The following is an 8,415-nucleotide window of genomic DNA, read 5'->3' on the forward strand; positions in this document are numbered from 1 at the left end:
GATCCCAGGGAAGGCGAGCAAAAACCTTATCCCGCGCGCTAGACGCCGACTCGGAGGCCGCTGGCCGCACCGGTCAGGCGCGCAGCCGGAGTGACTCACACGTTGTCCCCAAAAATAAAAGCTTCGCGCTGTCTTGCCAGCGCACACGCCGCCGCCGCGACCGCACAGGATGTGTGCGCTGGCGGTGACTCTCTTCTCGCTGCTTGCGTCAAACGACGTTGGGGTCAAGTTCTTGGAGGAGAACGCCAAAAAGGAGGGCGTCATCTCGCTGCCGAGCGGGCTGCAGTACAAGGTGCTGAGGGCGGGCGACGGCGACTCTCACCCGACTGCCTCCAGTTCATGCGAGTGCCACTACGAGGGCCGGACGGCGCAGGAGTACAGCAAAGAGCCGAAGGGCGACACCTTCGACTCGTCCTACGCTCGCGGGTCGCCCACCTCGTTCGCGCCCAACCAGGTCATCAAGGGCTGGACGGAGGCCATGCAGCTGATGGTCGAAGGCGACAAGTGGGAGATGTATATCCCGTCCGAGCTGGGGTACGGCGACAGCGGCAGCCCGCCGAAGATTGGCGGCGGGGATGTGCTGGTCTTCACGATGGAGATCATCAAGATCAAAGGCGCGATAAAGATCGCTCCCCCCACGCGGCTGAGTATCGGCCGCGCCGGTCTCTGGCTGCAGCTTGCCCTCGGCATGCTGCGCTCGATCTTCCAGCCCGGCCCCCACGTCCCCGCAGGCGAAAAGGTGCCGGCCTCGAAGTGCGACGTCAAGTCGCTCGACGGCTGCACTGAACAGGAGGCCAAGTACGCGAGCTCGAAGAAGAGCCTCGACGGCGACGGCATCGCGGCAGAGATGAAGCGGCTGCAGGGCATTGCAGGGCAAAAGATGGGGCCGAAGCAGGCGAGCTGGCTCGCGAAACGCCTCTCGCTCCTCACCAAGCTCAAGGACGAGCTCTGAGCTCGCACCGCTCGCCCCTGGCCTCTCCCTCAAGAGACCTGGCCTCGAGGCCGGGCGCAGGTGTGCACAAGAGGCCTCTCAAGTGAGATGCAGATGTGAGTCGCGCATAGTCGTCTGGCAGTAGTTGTTGGGAGGCGTGAGAGGGCGCCGCTGTTGTGAGGACTGCGGTGTTGGCACGCGTGCGTGCCACGCCCACCGCGCACGGGGGAACAGCGCGCCCAGTCGTAAAAAGCGGGTCCGATATAAAGCGCGCCGCCCCCCGCGCGAGCGGCCCGGAGCGCTCCAGAGAAGAGGCAAATATTTAAGACACGCGGCCGCCGCCCGCGCCGCGTTGACGGTTGAGCTCTCCCTCTCACGAGAGTGTGACTCACGTCTCAGTAAACCCCGCCACAAAGATTAGGGGGTGGGACGCCAAAGCTTGGTCCTGATGGCAAGCCGAGACGCACCCGCACCGCGCCGCACTCCACACACGCACGAGACATCACTCGACAGGGGAGGTGCTTCTCACGGGAGAGAGAGGGGGGTTGGGAGGAGCGAGAGATGAGCGCGAGGGCGTGGCACCGTCAGGTGCGATGGCGGTGGCCAAGCCTCGCCGTCCCGCGTCTCGCCGCTAGCCTCACGGGCCCATCTCCATAAACGCGCCCTCCTGTCACGCACGGAGGGGGCGGGGGTCGAGGGCGTGGGTGGGTGGGGGTCGGGGGAGGGGCGCTGCGGCGGCCGCGAGGCGTCGCGCTCGCCTCAGAGGGAGGTGGTGAGGGCGGCGGTGGGCTTGGCGGTGGTGGCGAGGGTGGCGGTGAGATGGGTGGCGGGGGGCTCGGCGGCGGCGGCAATGGAGGCGGCAACAACGGTGGGGGAGGTGATGGCGGCGGCGGCAATGGAGGCGGCGGTGATGGCGGCGGCGGCGTGGGCGGTGGCAACGAGGGTGGTGGTGCCAATGGCGGTGGTGGGCTCGGAGGTGGCGGCGAGGGCGGCGGCGGCGAGGGAGGCGGTTGCGAGGGCGGCGGCGACGGTGGTGGCGGTGCTGGTGGAGGCGGGCTGGGCGGCGGATGCACTGGTGGTGGCGGGCTTGGATCAGGGGACAAAGGCGATGGCGGCGGGGGTGGCGATGGCTCCGGGCTCAATGGACTTGGCGGCGGCGGCGCTAAGGGCGGCGGCGGTGACGGCTGAGGAGATGGTGGTGGAGGTGATGGGTCTGGGCTCAGCGGAGCCGGCGGCGGTGGCGGGCTCGGTTCAGGACTGTTTGGGCTTGGCGGCGGTGCTGAGGGTGGATCGTCGCTCGTTAGCCGGCGTTCGCTCAGATGAGTGCTTCTTCGCTGTACGTCGGAGCTCTGGACTGCGTGCCACTCCCACTGCTCTCCCGCGGCTGAGGATGCAAGCAGCGCCGCCAGCAGCAAGCATGGCGTCAGGCCTAGCCGCCTGGCCGGCCGTCGCGCTTGCGCCGCCAGCAGCAGCAGCGAAACGGTATCCCGTCTGTGTCTGTGAGAGCTGCGATGCCGCGCCATCAGCTAAGCAGCGCGGCGGCGGCGTACGAGGGTCGCTGACGATGGTGAAACGATTTTCCAGTAATCGGATGTCATACGTTTCCACTGTCCGAGAGACGTTTGGTGAGACGTTTGGTGTGAGCGCCCGCGGGTGGGGTGATACGGAAGGGGGAGGATCATCGGCATTTCGACAGAGGACGTTTCGACAACGTGGGCAACGCGGAAACACAGAGCCTCGCACCCTTCGCCCTTCTCATCACTGCCCCGGCGCCCACCCGTCATCTTTCAGTCTACCTCCGCGGACCCACACACGAGGCTCGAGGACTTCACGGACTTGCTCCGCATGCAGGCCGGCGGGGTAGATGAGAGGCGGCGCATCGAGGAGCGGCGGATCATGCTCGCCACCTCGCTGGGCGCGCTCTACCAGCTAGTCATCCAGCCGTCGCCCTCGGTCTCGACTGCAAATACCTTGGTGAGCCGCCTGGCCGCCAAGATTCTGACCGCGCCTCAGCTTAAGCTCTCGCTGGCGGACCAGCTGGCCATCCTCGCGACGGCCGTTCATGATCGGCAGCACCTCGTCCAACCGGGGGCCTCCGCGGAGGATGCGGTGACCGCGCTGGTCGCGGAGGACCTCCTCTACGACGCGGGGCGCCCCGCGCCTAGCGTGGCAGGCGGGCCGGCGTCCTCGGGCGACCAGCCGCCGCCGCCCAAGCTTTTGGAGAAGGCTCTGATGATGCCCAACTTCCAGGCTCTGGCCGCCAGCCTCGAGGGCGCGGACGCACAGTCGGACGAAGGGCGGCGCCAGATCCTGGCGGCGGCCTTCGAGTCGGGCTGCGACCTCGTCCTGCGTGTGCTGTTGGGCCCGGGGGGTCACGAGGCTTCCCGCAATCCGGTTCTTGCCAAGATTGCGCACTGCAAGGTAGAGCTCGCCAACTACCTCACGTGGTGCCTTGTCACCGACAGCTCGGGCCAGCCAAAGGAGGCGCTCGACAAGTACCGGTTCACCGGCCACGACGGCCAGCCTGGGTGCGTCGTGCTGTTTCGTGGTAAAACTCTATCATGCGTCGACGCTTGATTGTTTGTGACGGCACGGCCCCTAATCGGAAAAGGTACCGAAAAAGCGAGTGTTCCCAACGGGAAATGTCGCCTCGACGCTGCCTCCGTCGCACAGGACGGGCTGGCGTGGCGGGAGCGGCACGCCGTGACGCCGACACAGCACGGCCCAGGGGCGACGGCGACCTGGCGACCGTGCTGTCGATTATCACCAGCCATGGCTCCGAAAGATGGCTGCAATGGCTGTGCCCCAGCCATAGAGTAGATGGCTGCAATGGCTGTGCCCCACGCCAGTCATCTTGCCCAAAATGGCTGCGATGTGGCCAGCTCAGCCATGAGGGCCCGCCACGGGGCGGGCGGTATATGGCTGCAGCAGGCAGCCATCTAAACCAAGCTCCAAGGCCCTGTGCGTGTATTGCAGCCATCGGGCTGGAGGCTATGGCTGCACTGTAGCTAGCTCACAGCCATCTTTAAGGTAAGATGGCTGTGTAGGAGACAGCACAGCCATAGTGCGCTTACATTCCGAGGTTCGCCTATTTTGAATCGGGTAAGGATGCGATCGCAGTGAGTGCGCTTAGAGCGTCGCACGAAATGTGCAAGCTCTGAGACAACGTATGTGCGGCGCCAAACCTGGGAGACTCCCTCGGGAGACTCCCTCGGGGCTTCCTCCTTATTTTGTACATGCATGATGGCCGTTGGGAGTTGGCGGGCGCCGACCACCTACTCCCTCAACAGCAAAAAAGAACGCAAAAAAGAATTCTAACTCGGCGAAATGCTCGCCTCCGCCCGCTACGAGCTGCGGCTCGCCGCTCTTCCTCCCGATGCCCTGATCGCGATCACCGCCGGCGCGATGCGGGACAGCCCCGCTGCAAACAGGAGGGCCGAGGCGCTCCTCGCCCACCACAGCCCTCCGCCCGCCGTCGCGACCGACGTCCTTGCGGACCCTGACCTTGCGCCGTGCGTGCTCGAGAAGACGGGGCTGCGCCACGCGGCCGTGTGCAAGCGGTGGTCCCTGATCTGCGCGCCGCGCGGTGCCTTCGCGCGGCTGGTAGAGACCGCTGGCGATGCCTCCTCGGAGCTGCAAGCTGCTGCGCTCGGAGAGCTCAAGCGGCTGTCGGGAGAGGAGGCCAGCAGCAGGCGGGTGGACGCGCTCGTCGCTCTCTTGCGTGTTGGAGGCGAGGACGAGAAGGCGGACGTCGCGGCAACGCTTCAGGAGCTTGCCCGGGACGACGATGAGAGCAGGGTGGCGATTGCGGCGGCCGGCGGCGTGGAGGTCCTCGTCGCGTTGGCTCGGGATGGGAATGAGGCGCAGAAGGAGAATGCGGTGCGGGCGCTGGAAGATCGAAGGTCGGCAGACCAGAGATATATGGGTGTGACGTGCGGACTACGGCTTTATATAAAGTACGTACGTACGCGCTCTCCTCATCCTGAGCCTCATGCACATGTACGTACGGTACATGTATAGGATGCACATGTACATGTGCGGCTCTTTTAGCTCTCTCTCTCTCATGTAGGCACACACCTCTAACCAACACCTCTGCTCCAATATGCCACGCCCGTCCCACGTGTTCTCTCTTCTATCTCGCTCATCGCTGACTGCACTGACTGCCACTCCAAGCTTGACGAGCATCGCGTGAACCGCCTAGCATGAACCTACTAGCCTGCATACTCGACGCGCCTTGCCAATGCGGTTGATAGCGTCCTCGGCCCACTCTCCTGCTTTTGCAGTAGCCTTCGCAAAAAGACCGCCGTCTCGCCAAAGAATTATGCCGCGTCTCTTACATACGAACCACAGCTTCCAAGGCTTGTGGTCCACGTAGAGAATCTGCGAAACGCGCCAGGAGGGTGAGAAGGGCAAATGGCGTGCGCGTACACTAAAGTGGTGCGGCTGAAAGGCACGCGCCTTCAAGCTTGGGAACGCACCCTCCTGTCGAAGGGCGGAGGCCAGCGCCTTGAAGCCCTCGACGCCAATCTGGTTGTCCCTAAGGTCGAGCTCCGTAAGCCGCGGGATGCATCCCTTCCCGCCGAAGGCGGCGGCAAGCGCCTTGAGTCCCTCGTCGCCAATTTCGTTGGAACAGAATTCGAGCCTCTGTAGCTGCGAGGCGCCACTCTCTCTGCTGAGGGCGCTGACCAGCGCCTTGAGTCCCTCGTTGCCAAAGCGGTTCCCATCGAGAATGAGATTCGCGAGCCGCGGGACGACCCCATCGTTGCTCAGGGCGGCAGCCAGTGACATTAGTCCATCGTCACCAATCTGGTTACTCGTGAGATCGAGCTCCTGCAGCCGCGGGGCGCTCCCCTCCCTGCCCAAAGCGGCAGCCAGTGCCTTGAGCCCGTCGTCGCCAATCTGGTTGCCAGCAAGATCGAGCTCTTCCAGAAGCGGGGTAGCCCCGCTCGCGATGACCTCTGCCACCTGGGCCGCCTCTTCCTCACCCCAGCCGAGGCGCATATACCGCAGCTCAGTCGCGTTGCCAAATTGCTCCTTGAAGGCGCCCTCGTACAATCCCTTCACGAGCGGCTTGTCGTCCTTGCCGTTGGTAAAGCTCTTCGTCTCCAGCTCCGCCGCAAACCGCGATGGCAACAGCGGCGGCCGCCTCCCGCCGCCCGTAACACATTCTGTGACAAGGGCGAGCCGTGTGCCCCCTTCAAGGATGCCCCATGACCCATGCTCGATCGCACCGCCCGTCATTTTGCCGAGGTCGAGAGACTTGCCGGAGCCCTTGCTCAAACTCGACAAAGCGTTCTCAGTAAAGCACCAGCCGCGGTCAAAGTACTCGGCCACGTTGGCGCCTTCACGTTGGTCCTCCTTCCTGTGGCCCTCCGGGAAGGAGGTCAGCCGCAGCACGGTCGTGTGTTGGTGCGAATACAGCGTGCCCAGGTAGCCCAGCCCCTTCTTGAACAGAGCGTTCTCAGCCTCCGTGCGCATAATGCCGTTCGCGGGGTCCGGGTGTTGGTGCAGCGAGAGGTAGTCCCAGAACACGCCAAAGCGCAAAATTTCCTCGTCCTCGTCGTTAATGAGGGCCTCGAGAGCCTTGGCGACACGGCAGAGGTTGGCGCCGTCCGGGTCAGGATGCTCAGGAGTGAGCCACGGGTAGGAGAGCGCAAGGATTGACAACCCAGAGTGCGGGCAGCCCGCTTCGATGAGATCTTTGAGCGAAAGGAATGCCTCTTTTGGTAGCTTCTTCGCTCGAGAGACGGCGGAGGAGGGGGTGGAGAGGCAGGCGGAGAGGTGCGACGAGGCGCTAGTCAGCCTCGGCGTGAGGAGGGTGCGCAGGCGGAGGGCTGCGTAAAGAAAGAAAGAAAACAGACAGCCCTGCGCATGTGCGTAAAGAGTGACAGAAGGAATTCTTTTCCATGGGCATGGGTCGTTGGAGTCCCGTTTGGCGGGCCGCTCATGACGCTGGCCTTTTCCGATCCGCCCGAGGTGGCGGATGGCAGCCAGGCAGCGGATCACCCGCCACCCGCCACAGCAGCTGCCAAGCCCAAGGCTGCCGACGACTGCCGGCCGCTGCTCCTCTCCATCCATGTGCGACACGCTCAAGCGCCTCTTTGTGCACTGAGGGTGTTTGCATACTCAGAAGAAGCCAAGAGAGATGAACCCAACGCGGCCAAAGGATATCCACCTCGAGAACCTCGAAATCACAAGATGAGGCGCGGACTTGTCCCCCAAAATAAAAAAACTTCACGTTGTCTTGCCAGCGCACACGCCGCCGCCGCGAGACAGCTAGCCGCAACGAGAGTCACCATCTTTTGGGATCGATGGCGGTGCTGGCGGTGACTCTCTTCTCGCTGCTTGCGTCAAACGACGTTGGGGTCAAGTTCTTGGAGGAGAACGCCAAGAAGGAGGGCGTCATCTCGCTGCCGAGCGGGCTGCAGTACAAGGTGCTGAGGGCGGGCGACGGCGACTCTCACCCGACTGCCTCCAGTTCATGCGAGTGCCACTACGAGGGCCGGACGGCGCAGGAGTACAGCAAAGAGCCGAAGGGCGACACCTTCGACTCGTCCTACGCTCGCGGGTCGCCCACGTCGTTCGCGCCCAACCAGGTCATCAAGGGCTGGACGGAGGCCATGCAGCTGATGGTCGAAGGCGACAAGTGGGAGATGTATATCCCGTCCGAGCTGGGGTACGGCGACAGCGGCAGCCCGCCGAAGATTGGCGGCGGGGATGTGCTGGTCTTCACGATGGAGATCATCAAGATCAAAGGCGCGATAAAGATCGCTCCCCCCACGCGGCTGAGTATCGGCCGCGCCGGTCTCTGGCTGCAGCTTGATTTCGCATGCTGCGCTCGATCTTCCAGCCCGGCCCCCCACGTCGCCCCGCAGGCGAAAAGGTGCCGGCCTCGAAGTGCGACGTCAAGTCGCTCGACGGCTGCACGGAACAGGAGGCCAAGTACGCGAGCTCGAAGAAGAGCCTCGACGGCGACGGCATCGCGGCAGAGATGAAGCGGCTGCAGGGCATTGCAGGGCAAAAGATGGGGCCGAAGCAGGCGAGCTGGCTCGCGAAACGCCTCTCGCTCCTCACCAAGCTCAAGGACGAGCTCTGAGCTCGCACCGCTCGCCCCTGGCCTCTCCCTCAAGAGACCTGGCCTCGAGGCCGGGCGCAGGTGTGCACAAGAGGCCTCTCAAGTGAGATGCAGATGTGAGTCGCGCATAGTCGTCTGGCAGTAGTTGTTGGGAGGCGTGAGAGGGCACCGCTGTTGTGAGGACTGCGGTGTTGGCACGCGTGCGTGCCACGCCCACCGCGCACGGGGGAACAACCCGCCCACAGTCGTAAAGCTAAACGAGCCGTAAACGGGCGTCCGATATAAAGCGCGCCGCCCCCCGCGCGAGCGGCCCGGAGCGCTCCAGAGAAGAGGCAAATACCTAAGACACGCGGCCGCCGCCCGCGCCGCGCCACGGTGAGCTCTCCCTCTCACGAGAGTGTGACTCACG

General features: G+C 64.3%; 3 protein-coding genes across 3 annotated transcripts; 2 read left to right on the forward strand and 1 right to left on the reverse strand.

Moving 5' to 3' along the window:
- Positions 1-217: 217 nt before the first annotated feature.
- On the forward strand, positions 218-613 carry EMIHUDRAFT_48497 (hypothetical protein; the record flags this gene model as incomplete). Its single annotated transcript, XM_005757418.1, has 1 exon — positions 218-613. A coding segment is annotated over one exon (396 nt), but the record flags the coding sequence as incomplete, so codon positions are not given.
- Positions 614-5,128: 4,515 nt separating this feature from the next.
- On the reverse strand, positions 5,129-6,845 carry EMIHUDRAFT_250346 (hypothetical protein; the record flags this gene model as incomplete). Its single annotated transcript, XM_005757419.1, has 2 exons — positions 5,129-6,669; positions 6,821-6,845. 2 exons carry the CDS (start codon positions 6,843-6,845, stop codon positions 5,129-5,131), a joined length of 1,566 nt encoding a protein of 521 aa, XP_005757476.1.
- A 345-nt stretch (positions 6,846-7,190) lies between these two features.
- On the forward strand, positions 7,191-8,287 carry FKB-4 (FKBP type peptidylprolyl isomerase). The gene is made up of 2 exons (XM_005757420.1): positions 7,191-7,687; positions 7,807-8,287. Exons 1-2 carry the CDS (start codon positions 7,243-7,245, stop codon positions 8,025-8,027), a joined length of 666 nt encoding a protein of 221 aa, XP_005757477.1. The 5' UTR covers positions 7,191-7,242; the 3' UTR covers positions 8,028-8,287.
- The last annotated feature ends 128 nt before the right edge of the window (positions 8,288-8,415 follow it).

This window comes from Emiliania huxleyi (genome assembly GCF_000372725.1).
Source record: "Emiliania huxleyi CCMP1516 unplaced genomic scaffold EMIHUscaffold_908, whole genome shotgun sequence".
NCBI lineage: Eukaryota > Haptophyta > Isochrysidales > Noelaerhabdaceae > Emiliania > Emiliania huxleyi.